Source organism: Mesoplodon mirus (assembly GCF_964341445.2).
Source record: "Mesoplodon mirus genome assembly, chromosome: 16".
Taxonomy (NCBI): domain Eukaryota; kingdom Metazoa; phylum Chordata; class Mammalia; order Artiodactyla; family Ziphiidae; genus Mesoplodon; species Mesoplodon mirus.
Window position 1 is genome coordinate 48,230,144 of NC_138992.1, and position 13,708 is coordinate 48,243,851.

The window sequence follows — 13,708 nt, forward strand, 5'->3', positions numbered from 1 at the left end:
GTGGAAGTTTGCCCTGTAACTGCAATTCTCTGATGGAGCTAAGAAGTGTTGTTTAGTTTTTGTTTGCTCAGCTTTTTTGCCTTATTGTGAGGTTGGGAGTGACAGCTTCCAAGCTCTTTACATGTCAGAGCGGAAACTGGAAACTTTTTACAAGATCAATATACAAAGTAAACAGGCACACACACAGAATAAAATCTTTACAAAAATGACATTTAAAATAGACACAAAAGTACGAGTGAAGAATAAATCTACAAAAGATGTGTAAGCCCTTTAAGAAGAAAATTAGGAACTTTTATTGAAAGACATAAAAAGACCAATAATAAATGTAGAGATATAATTTGCTCTTAATAGAAAGGCTCAATATAATTAAAGTTCAGATCTTCTACAAATTCAATGCAATTTTAACAAAATTCCCAGTAATATTTTTTGTATAATTTAACAAACTGACTCAAAAATCTCTGAGGATTAGTGAAGGTCCAATATTAATCAAAATGTTCCCACTTACTAGATATGAAGACTTTCTTTAAATCAATACACATTAAGGCAATATGTGGTGTTAGCACAGAGATAGACAACTAGTGCAACAGTGTTGACAAGTGATCACAGAAATACACCATTCATGTATTAAAAAATTGATTTATGACAGAGAAGTCCTTGTAGATCAGTGGGGAAGGATGGGCTATTTTATATATTAACTTATTCTGTGATAAGTGATTATCTCTATGGAAAACAATGAAATTAGGTTCTTACCTCATACCATAGAAAAATCAACAAATACTAACTGGACTAAAGTATAATCAATTTTAGACCTATAAAACTTACACAACTATGTATATTGATATTTATTTTTTTCCATTTCAGATATTATTATTTTTCTGACCCGATTTCCAAACTCTTGACAGTGTACCCTCTTTAGTGTCTCTGCATCCTTAGGTACTACTATACCATTCGATTTTAAAATAAAGAAAGAGAGAAACTAAGAGCCATTAGATTCAGAAGTGATCATAATTCCATTTATGTTGTATCCCTATACTGACAATTGTCTCAGCTAGTTTTGAATTTTCAAATAATTAGGTGTTTATCCCTGTAAACTTCCAGATTATTCTTTAATGTTTGATTATTGATATGCACATAATTTTGGAGTAAGAAAAGTCTGGGTTTTCATTTTGGCTCTGATACTTCCTACCTGTAAAACCAGGATCAAGTTACTTATTTTTCCAAGTCTCATTTTCCCTGTGTGTAAAGTGAGAATTGTAACAATACCTGCCTCACAAAGCTTAGGAGACAATTAAGTCAGATAGTAGGGAAAAACAAAAACAAAAACAAAAACAGCATAGTGCTTGAAACACAGTGCTTAATAAATGCCGATTATCTTAACTCCTTTAATTTATCAGACAATCCCATACATTGTTGAGAATATTATAACAGAATAAGAGAAAGTTAGGAGTGAGAGCTAAAGATATTACCCTCTAAAGTTAATATATATAAGGTGTTAAGAAGTTGCCTTGTATATAATAGGTAGTAAATAGTATCATTTGTTACTCCTTTTTTTTCTTTTTTTTTGTACTATATTTAGGAAAATAAATACAGAATATGACATTGGAGCTCAAAATGATTACAGAATGTGCCATTACAGAATAAAGACAGGAGTTGGAATGGGGGTGGTAGAATCTAGGTTTTATTTGATTGCAAACTCATTATGAGTATAATGTGGCTCAAAAAGAAAATATAGAATGTCCATGGTAGATTTATAGAAAGCAAAGTGTTCAAAGCAGTGGAGATGCTAATTTTATCTCTTTGCCTTGTTGGCCATGCCTTACCTGATGTATCCTTTTCTCTTTGGGCCACCACATTTTCTGCTGCTTCTTGGCAAATTAATGTACACCTCTAAAAAGAAATCAAAATACTAAGAGATCTTGAATGCAGTTTTCATGAGGAAGAGCTCAAGATTAGAGCCAAGTATTCTTAACATGATGGAAAGAATATTTAAGGGAGCAATTTCTTGTTATTTTCAAATATTAAATATATTTTTTAAAAATTTATTTATTTTTGGCTGCATTGGGTCTTCCTCGCTGCGCAGCTTTCTCTAGTTTCAGTGAGTGGGGGCTACTCTTCGTTGTGGCACATGGGTTTCTCATTGTGGTGGCTTCTCTTGTTGTGGCTTCTCTTGTTGTGGAGCATGGGCTGTAGGCACGTGGGCTTCAGTAGTTGTGGTACACAAGCTCAGTAGTTGTGGCTCGTGGGCTGTAGGGTGCAAGCACAGTAGTTGTGGTACACGGGCTTATTTGCTCCGCAACATGTGAGATTTTCCCAGACCAGAGCTCGAGCCCATGTCCCCTGCATTGGCAGGCAGATTCTTAACCACTGTGCCACCAGGAAAGTCCTATTTTCAAATACTTAAAGACTTTAAGAGAAATCTAATATTTTGAGCTATCAGAAAATTAAATCATCCATCCTACAATTCTTTTTTCATCATTGGAAACATATAAACCAGGAAATTTATTCACTTGTTGGGGAAATTAGAGAACATTTGTGGAATGGTTGGAAAGTTCGATTGCATAACTTTAAGATCTCTTCCTATCTTTAAAATGTGGGATTGAAAGGAACTTTCTAAAATCAGTCAATTTAAAGGGAATGTCTAGGTCTCTATGCCTTCCACTTAAATGACCTCAGTGTTTGATGCCTAGAAATGGGAACTTCTGAGGTTGTATAATTTATGTATTCTTAGGGATATATATATAACTTTGGCTGATGCATAATATACATGCTGGTTATAACTGTAATACAAGTACTGGTGACCATTCATCTCTTACTTGAATTTTTATGATCAATTTCCTTTTGACAAATTTTGCTTCTTGGATAATTAGGTGTCTTTCATTCAATAAATGATTATTGAACAACATTATGTGGCAGAACTGTCAATAGACAGATGAGTTAGGCAAGACCCCTGCTCCCATGAAGAATGTAGTCTAGTATGGGAGACAGGTATGTAAGTGAATAATTGTAAAATAGTATATTGTATGTTACTTCAAGACCATACAGGAGATTCATTTCATCAGAGAACATATCCATTTTATGCTCCCCAGCACCTAGTAGAGTGTCTGCTGTGTATTAGGTCCTCAAAAACGAGTTGTTGAATAAATTAATGAATTTTTAGTAAGCTTTGGTTAAACTTTATTCAAAATAATAATAGGATCTTAATGAGTAACACCATTTTTTATCAAGTAGATATTTATTTATCAGGTTTGCTGAATATTACATAAAGTAAATTTAGCCTAAGTTCATTTTCTCTATAAAATATAAACTTCAAAATAATAATTTATATAATAAATGACCAATGGGATAGGTAATCAACTGCCAGATGCATCTATTTTAAAAATTATAGTATATTAATGAGTATTCATAATATATTAGTGGATCTGATATTATGTTATATTATATTAAATTAATTAGTATTGATTTTCCTAGTAAATTCTTCCTTTAGCTAACCTTGATTTTAAATCCATGCTTCTGTGACTACTAAGGATACAACCCTAGAAGTTGTTATTTTACTTTAACAATATATGCAGAGAAAAGAAAGCTAGAAATTGCTAAATAATAAGAAGTTCCTCCCCAGAAACATTTCTCACCATTCTCTCTAAACCCAATGAGCTCACTGAACTTGATTATCCTATTGACAAACTTGTGTATCCAGAGGATACACAGCAAGCTGAGAAACAGAAGCTACTTAAATAAGACCCAAAGTAATATATACCTAGGTCTGCCCTACCTGGAAAGCTAGCATCTTTGGAAATAGTCAAATATTTAATGTTAGCTTTCCTAGAGAGACTCCATAGTCAATCTCCACTCTGATGATTTCTTGTATTTAAAAAAAAAGTGAAGTCACATCAACTATACAAACATAATATGGGTAAAAGTAAGTTAGTCTATTTAGTTCTCCTCTGATAGGACATTTTAATACATTCTGAATAAGGATATGCTAATAATTTAAATATGTAGTTTATTATTTTTACTCTTTTATATTCTTAGAAATTGTCTACTTTCCTAGTTATGATAAATTCCATTTATTTGTTAATCATTTTTAATAAAATGTTAGTATGCTTTTCTGAACAACTATTTTTGTTTATTGAATTGAGTAAATGGTATATAACCCTGGTCATACCAAAATATCTTGACATAAGTATATCATATAACTTCTGTATCTTAACTAAATACCGAAGTATTCAGTTTTATTTTTTCTTACTTTGAAAATTAGAGATAAAACAGTACCCAAAATTTGAAAAAGATTTATCACTGTATCAAAATTATAGGGGGAAAGAGTCATTATTAGTATGTAGAATTTTTATTGAAGAAATTGGTATGCATCCAATGATATTGAAACTAGAGAATTCTGACTTTATATAGTAATTTTAGGCATTGGGTAATATGTACTGTCTCCTGAATACCTAAACAGAGTTTACTTGATTTGAAAATGATGAAACCTTTGGCAATGTCCTTGTTACACATTTCCCATAACCTCTATTCAAATGAACAAATATTTGATAATTGTACATTTCATATTAATTTATTTTACAGAGCTAATGAAGCAAAATAATTCCTAGAGTTCCATGAGTAAAGAAAACACACACATAGTTTGTTAGAGTTTTGTAAATAAGCCTCTTTCTCCCCAGATTGACTGTTTCTCTAAGTGTCAAATTCTCACACTTTTTAAACTTACCCTAGAAATAGTGAAGTAAACATAATATCTCACTTATCATGGAGAAATTTATGTGTTGCTATTGAGAACTGTAAAGCAGAGTTCAAGCTTCTTTTAACTTTGAATATGTAATACCAAACACCAAAATATGTAGTTTTTTTCTTACTTTCATGTTAGAGATAAATTAATACTCTAATTTTGGAAAACAGTCATCACTCTATTAAAATTTTGAAAGGGAAATATTCCATTATTAGTACATATTTTTTAATTAAATGAATTTGTAGCAATTCAATGAAATTAAACCTAGAGAATCCTGACCTTACACGGTAACCCTAAAAATAAATTAACATACTTTGCCTTCAGTACCAATTATTCTGATGAACAATGATGTCTTGAATTTCCCACTTCATCAATTTTGTTATGCAGGGTTGTATAAGACATTATTGTTAAAGATAATATTTATTATTTTTTTAGGTAAATGTTACAAAATTTACCAAACTGAAGGTTTAAAAGAATCAGTGAAATAACATAATGAAAAAAACCCAATAGAGGATTCAAAAAATGAAAACAATTGTCTTATTAAAATGGAAAATGTGTCCATTATAACCACTCTATTTCCACAAAAAAAGACAAAGTAAAAGCACTTTAAAATTAAATTAGTTTTTCAAATATAACTTTCATTTATTTATTTCATAGTATTGTCTTTATTTTGTAAGTATATATTAACAATTTTGTATATTATGTATTAGAATATTAAGAATAACAGTGTTTACTCTTAACATCATATGATGTCTCTGTGCTCTTTATTATTTCAGTTATTAGTAAATATAAAACATCTCTCAATGACATAAAATTTCTTTATGAATTCAGAATTCCAGCTCTAACTCTGAAGTACACTATCTTGTATTTTTTAAAAAAAAGTTTTATTGGAGTATAGTTGATTTACAATGTTGTGTTTGTTTCAGGTGTACAGCAATGTGAATCAGCCATATATATATATATATATATATATATGTTCTTTTTCAGATTATTTTCCCACATAGGTCACTACAGGATACTGAGTAGAGTTCCCTATGCTATACAGTAGGTCCCTATTAGTTATGTATTTTATACATATCAGTGTGTATATGACAGTCCCAATCTCCCAATCTATCACTTCCCCCTACGTTTCTCCTCTGGTAACCACAATTTTGATTTTGAGGTCTCTGAGTCTGTTTCTATTCTGTAAGTAAGTTTCTTTGTATTATTTTTATTATATTCCACATATATTTGTCTTTCTCTTACTTACTTCACTTAGTATGATAATCTCCAGGTCCATCCATGTTGCTGCAAATGACATTATTTCATTCTTTTTTATGGCTGAGTAATATTCCATTGTATATATATACCATATCTTCTTTATCAATTCTTCTGTCAATGGACATTTTGGTTGCTTCCATGTCTTAGCTATTGTAAATAGTTCTGCAATGAACACTGGAGTGCATGAAAGTGGGAATGTAAATTGGTACAACCATTATGGAGAACAGTACAGAGGTTCCTTAAAAAACTAAGTATAAAACTACCATATGATCCAGCAATCCCACTTCTGGGCCTATATCAGGAGAAAACTGTAATTTGAAAATATACTTATGTCTTGTATTTATTAATGACATCACAAATATTGTAGTTAAGCAAATTTTGGAAATTCATCAGTACATAACTTTGAAAAACACAGTGATGTGTTTTCAAGTCAAAATGGTACTCCACATTTATTATTCTTTATTATATTATATTACTTCATTTTTCTCAGAACAACTGTGTACCTATATACATATTATACTAACATGATTTCATTTTTCTTTGCTGTAAGGTTACCCTTTATTTGAATATAAAATAAGTTCTCCATTACACATTGAATCCAACACTAATTCCTATTAACAATGTCCTCAGAACGTATACAGAATTTGTCTAATTCCTCATATCTCCATGACAGCTACTCTAGTACATTTCTCTAATTTCTCTTGCTCAAACTTCCAAAATGTTTTATTGGTTCCAATCTTATCCCCCTAGTCATTTTTCAACAGAAGCAGCGATCTTTGTAAACTGGAAAAATACCAGGATACGTCTCTGCTTAAAATTCTACAGTGGTTTCCTTTCACAGAATATAACCCACTCCCTGCCAATTCTCTTTCATCTCATACCACTGTTCTGAGCATTCATTTTGCACTAGTTCAAAAAGCAGTCCCATTCTCTGAACTGGCCAAGTTTGTTTGCACTGCTCACTATTCCTGCTGGCTGGAAACTCAGTGCTAGGCATGCATGGCTCCTTTTGTCATTGAAATTCCATTTATAATCCACTTATCTCACCTTCTCACCCCTCATTTATAACCATCTATAATTATATTTTTTATTGTTTATCTCTTACCACTAAAATATATAAGTTCTACAATATCAGAGTCTTATTCACAGTTTTATGTCTAGCACCTAAAGCAGTACCTATTATGTAGTACATTCTTTCAAATGCTGTGTCATAAAAATACTTGCCCACTAATGATGGGCTTCTGCGATCCAATAAGGTGGAAAGAAAATAAAAGACTACAAGGGAAATTAATTTAGACAAAATTCAAAGTTACAACATTAATCTGCATGCCTCATCAGCCATCAAATAGGTAATATAGAAAAGGAAAGCATAAACAAAGTAAAAAGACAACCCTCAGAATGGGAGAAAATATTTGCAAATGAAGCAACTAACAAGGGATTAATCTCCAAAATATACAAACAGCTCATGCAGCTCAATATCAAGAAAACAAAAAACCCAATCAAAAAATGGGTGGAAGATCTACATAGACATTTTGCCAAAGACATATAGATGGCCAAAAAGCACATGAAAAGACGTTCTGCATCACTAATTATTAGAGAAATGCAAATCAAAATGACAATGCGTCATCACTTCACACCAGTCAGACTGGCCATCATCAAAAAGTCTACAAACAATAAATGCTGGAGAAAAGGGAACCCTCTTACACTGTTGGTGGGAATGTAAATTGGTACAGCCACTATGGAGAACAGTATGGAAGTTCCTTAAAAAACTAAAACTAGAGCTACCATATTATCCAGCAATCCCACTCCTAGGCATATATGTGGAAAAAACATAATTTGAAAAGTTACATGCAACCCAGTGTTCTTTGCAGCACTATTTACAATAGCCAGGACATGGAAACAACCTAAATGTCCATCAACAGAGGAATGGATAAAGAATATGTGGTACATATATATACAACGGATTATTACTTAGCCTTAAAAAGAATGAAATAATGCCATTTACGACAACATGGATGGACCTAGAGATTGTCATACTGAGTGAAGTAAGTCAGACAGAGAAAGACAAATGTATGATCTTGCTTATATGTGAAATCTGAAAAACAGGGTACAAATGAACTTATTTACAAAACAGAAGTAGAGTTGCAGCTGTAGAAAACAAACATGGTTACCAGAGTATAAGTGGGGGGGGGATAAACTGGGAGATCGGGATTAACATATACACACTACTGTATATAAAATAGATAACATAAGTACCTACTGTATAGCACAGGGAACTCTACTGAACATTCTGTAATGGCCTATGTGAAAAAAGATTCTTAAAAAATAGTGGATATATGTATATGTATAACAGATTCACGTTGCTGTACACCTGAAACTAACACAACAATGTAAATCAACTATACCATAATAAAAATAAATTAAAAATAAAAATCCATATAAAAAATTATTTAGCAAACAGACCTATGGTTGCCAAGGGGAAGGGGGAGTGGAGGAGGGATGGATTGGGAGTTTGGAATTAGCAAACACAGACTATTATATATATATATATATATATATATATATATATATATATATATATATATATATATATATAACTGAATTGCCTTGCTGTATACCAGAAACTAACACAAAATTGTAAATCACTGTACTTCAAAAAAGTAATTTTTTTTACAAAAGAAAACAAAACCAGTAATTTAGAGACTAACAAGCTAAGCAAAGTTGTTGATGTCCCAATATAGTTTACTCTTTTTCAAAAGAGAGTTCAAAGCATCACACTAAATGGGATACAAAGTTAAAACAAACAAACAAAACACTAAAACAACAAAAGATTTCATAACTTTCTCCCTGAGCAGGCATGAATTCTTTTACTCTATCCATCCTTTGGCTCAGGTAAAAAAAAAATAATAATAATGGTGTCTTCCTTGACCCTTCCTTTTCCCTCAGAACTCATGTCCAACCATCAGTACATCTTGGCAGGTGTACCTTTAAAATATATCCAAAATCCAGCTATTTCTCAATATCTCCACTGGTACTCCCCTGGCCCAAAGCAGTATCATTTCTCACCTGAAGATTTGCAAGATTTCCCAGGGGGTCTCCCTACTCCAACTCCTGCTCCACTTCAATATATTTTCCACATAAAGCTTAATCATTTCTTTAAAGCATAAGTCAAATGTCACTTTTCTTCTCATGACGCTCCAGTTTTTTCCTTTCAATTGGAGCAAAAGCCAAACTCCTTACAGTGGTTAACAATCCCCTATCTCATTTGATTCTCTGTTGCCTTTCTGACCTCATATCTTGGCACTCCTCTGTCTCTGCTCAAACTATACAAGCCACCTTGCCATTCTTCTAACTTGCCAATCATGTCTTCACCTCAGGGCCTCTCACTTGCTATTTCTTCTTCCTGGAACACTCCCTACCCCAACTCCATTTCACTTGGTTCACTTCCTCATTTTCTTTGTGTATAGTAAATGATACTTATCATCAAATAGTCATTGTAAGTCTGGTCTATGATATGTATTAGAAAATAGTGAAAACCTTGTTTTAGATGTGTGGCCTAGCTTAGAATTTAATATAACTGATTCTTGAGTGAGAATGTTTGGGATGAAACACTAGGTCTGCCCTTCTAAATTTTCTTTAAATTCCTCTAAATCTCAACTTCTTGCTTTGTAGAATAGGTATACATGTCCATCTCACTGGGTTACTCAGGGGGTATATAAGATATTGTGAAATGCTTACCTGGCTCATAGTAATTAATTAATTCCACTATTATTATGTCAGTATGATTCCTGCCTAATGTTTGTAATTATCCTGACATAGTTACAGTTGTGTGAAAAATATAATCTGCAAACTATTTTTGCACCGGAAACTATATCTTAAGCTAAGATATAATTAAGCTAAGATATATCTTAAGCTATCTTAAGCTAAATAGCTTTAAAACAGCAAAATCAAATTTCGTTCTTTCAAATTTCAAATCCTGTGTATATTATGGCATGCAATAGAGACACCATGATTTGTATATCATCTAGCCTCCAATTCTCTTTCATTATTGCACTGCAATAATAAAAAAATGCATTGCAATAATAAAATAATAATATTCACCTGAATATTATACCCTCCTATGCATTAAGACAGTCCCTTAGTAAAATTCATGGATTCATGGGTATAAGATTATTGATTGAAGTGGTCTGAAACTTAGTTATAACTCCTATGAAATTTACTCATTACTTTTCACAAAGATGGTATGAACTTACACTACCACAATATAAAATACTTACATATATATAAATTTGTTTCATTTATGTTCTATTTAGAAAAAATAGAAAAATAAGTGATAAAAGAGAAATATCTGATCAGTGCTAGAGAAAAAATAATTATATCTTTTTCCATTTGTTATTAACCTCAAGACAAATAAGCTAATAATGTCCAAGTTACTTCTTTAAATTCATATAACTGTTAAATATTTGTATTAAAAAGCTATTCACTCTCGTTTTATTTTTACTAGAAATAATTAAGTATATAATAAAACAATCAAATATCAGGAACTGTAATTAAATGACATTTTCTTTAAAAACTGAGAAATAACTTTCTGTCCACTGATTTGTTGTTCATGGTAAAGAGCATAAAGACACTGTTTGAAAGTAGCATGTGTGCATAAAATACTGTGCCCCTAAAAGTAATTATTACCAGACAGAAATTGAATTTTTTATTTCAGCTTGAAACTGCTGACCTGTTTGATCATTTGGCAAAGCTGCCTTTCTATTGTTGTTCAGGAGACAAAGTGACTGGTTGATCTAATTACCCCAGTGTTAACCATTCTGCAGAGAAGATCTTCTCATTTATAGCCTTGGTAGATGAGTACTATATTGCTGAGAATTAAATGACCCAGCACAGGGAAATCTAGCTACAGAGACAAAAGGAATTAATTTCTTTCCTACTTAATATCAGACTTTTTTCTAATTTTTTACTCAACTGAATAGAGGAAAATATGTAATACACCAATCTATAATAAGTCAGATTATATATAATAAAGCCATACTGATTATCCTTTTTTTCTAAATTTCAGTATAAAGAACGTAACTCCGAAAGTAGGAGACCCTGAAACCCGTAAAGCTATTCGTCGTGCCTTTGACGTGTGGCAGAATGTAACTCCTCTGACGTTTGAAGAAGTTCCCTACAGTGAATTAGAAAATGGCAAACGTGATGTGGATATAACCATCATTTTTGCATCTGGCTTTCATGGAGACAGTTCTCCCTTTGATGGAGAGGGAGGGTTTTTGGCACACGCCTATTTCCCTGGACCAGGAATTGGGGGAGATACTCATTTTGACTCAGATGAGCCATGGACACTAGGAAATCCTAATCATGATGGTAAGTGCATAGTTGTTGTTTTTTTTTTTTTTTTTTCATTGTAAATACTTCTATTTTTATTTTTGGATGCCCAAGTGATTTACTAAGTTATAAACTTAAACTAAACAAATAATTTGTTTTTAAAATTACCGAAAAATATATGAGGCTTTTTATAACATTTTAGAACAAGAATTTGTACAAGTCATTAGACAATAATAGTTTTTCATGTGGCTTTTGATTAAAGATTAGAACTTTACAGTGTATTCTATAAATGTTTTAAAGTTAATTTTGTTTTCTATAAAGAGTCATTTAAAAGTTTCTATAGTATTCAAGTCATGGGACATGCATTAAGTAAATTATGCTATATTTTTACACTTAATTCTAGTGTTTCCACTTGAAACTTAACCCTGATTGACATTGGTGGTGTAACTTCTACCATATCTTTTCTGTTTATCTTTTTCCATTATAATCTTTCTAATCTGTAAAATTTTTCTCCTTTTCTTTTGTCTCATCATTTCCTTGGTCTCCCAATCTGACATATTCTTGTATTATATCTTTATAGAAACCAGATTCTTGCAAATCTATTCCAACATATCTATCAGTTTTCTAATCCTTATAGTTATTCTGATATGCAAAAATAATGTAAAAATTAAAAACCCAACAGCTAAAATTATCGTTACTTGATATAAGAAGCATGTGTTTCTTCCTAGGGAAAAATTTTGTGTTTAAAAAGTATTCACAGAATTATAGGATTCTAGAGTTATAAGATCCTTAAGTCTCCATCTCCCATAATTCTTGTAATCAATACTTAAATATTTTACTTTTTCACCACAGTACAATGTTGAAAATGCAAGTGTGCATTGTTTAATGACAACTAATCAGCTAATAAAACTCTTAATTCCTCCTTGATGAATTAAGCCCAGCCGTCAAATTAAGCTTTGTTAGTTCCTTAGAAGGTTTAGTTAGCTGGATTAGTGTAATAGTCTTGCATTTTTAGAACATGTAGGGTTCAAACACATTATGGATAGAATGAATTAGTTGAGTTAAAATTGAAATGATATTAATTTTCAAAGAGAAAACTATAATAAATAACTGTTCATGTTTTCCAAAAGGAAATAAAATATCTAGTATTGAACAAAATGATCTTTTGTATTGTTATTAATAGGTGTATTTGCTATAATATAAAATTATGATATCATTTTTAAGAACTGGTTTGGAGACTAATGGCAACTATGTTGGGAGGATCCACTATAATGGAATGAAAGCCAGATACTTTGGAGTCGAACAGACGTACATTCCTGGCTAAATGTTCAGTAGCTCAAGAACCTTCTAACATACTGTATACTTGATTTCATTCTTTACCTTGTATTGCAGGGCTGGGAACATTGTAAGGAGAAGTGCTTTCTATTCAGGCATGTTTAACTTACTGTATAGCTGAGCATCTAATAATAAAATATCTGCAACCTGATAGTTGGCCCATACTTGTTTGATACATAATTCATTTAAAATTAAATGTGTTTATTTTTCTCAATATCACACAGGAATTCAAATGAAGTAGTTCTGACTTCTTCAAGTCAATTGCTAAAATTGTTTTAAATAATGGAAAAATTTGCATTCTAACTAATTGAGAAAAGTAGCACTTATAATGGTAGAATTTTTCTGACATAGGCATAACTGCATTTGTTTCCAAAGGAAAGATTTTCTTCTAAACTTCTGAACAGAGAAAATTGTATTTTATTCCAATAATTGGTCTAACTGTTAAAGATACTCTAAATGCGTAGCTTTGAAGTTGTGTTAATTTGGCTTTGTGGCCTCATAAATTTAAAAGTGTTTTAAAATTCTATATGAAGGAGATGGTGCCTATTAAATGGCCTATATTTTCTCTTAAAATATTAAAATCATCAAGAAAGCTGCACAAATCCTTTAAATGTATCCTCTATTAGCTGTACTTTTTTAGGCATTAACCAATACTTTTAAAATATAAGTTTTAAAAATATCTATAGGGACATTTGAAGTGACATAAGAAATGAGAATTTTTCCACGGGTTTGAATATTATAGGTATTATTAATGTTTGTTTTGTTGTGATTTAAGAAGTCTTTCAAGTAATATATATGTGGGAAAGAATTCAGAAATGGGACATAGGAACTAAATGTGTACAATCAAGTCGATGGACTTTTAACTCAGATTGTGTATTAATACATTTGATTGCCTTTTAACTTATACTGTAGAAGTATAATAATTTTTACATATGCATTTATTAAAAACTTAAACAAAAATTATTTAATATTTAGTTTTTCATTTGGATGAAAATATTTCTTTACTGGTCCAATAAGAATATTTTTCCTTTTGAGTGAGCATAAAGA

The 13,708-nt window shown here is 31.3% G+C and overlaps 1 protein-coding gene across 1 annotated transcript in view; it reads left to right on the forward strand.

The window, feature by feature from the left end:
- The window catches only part of MMP16 (matrix metallopeptidase 16), a 342,393-nt gene that overhangs the window by 170,741 nt on the left and 157,944 nt on the right, over positions 1 to 13,708 (forward strand). Inside the window, exon 4 of the mRNA XM_082601441.1 lies at positions 11,061 to 11,365. Coding sequence (XP_082457567.1) covers positions 11,061 to 11,365 — 305 coding nt within the window. The remainder of the gene's footprint in view (positions 1 to 11,060; positions 11,366 to 13,708) is intronic.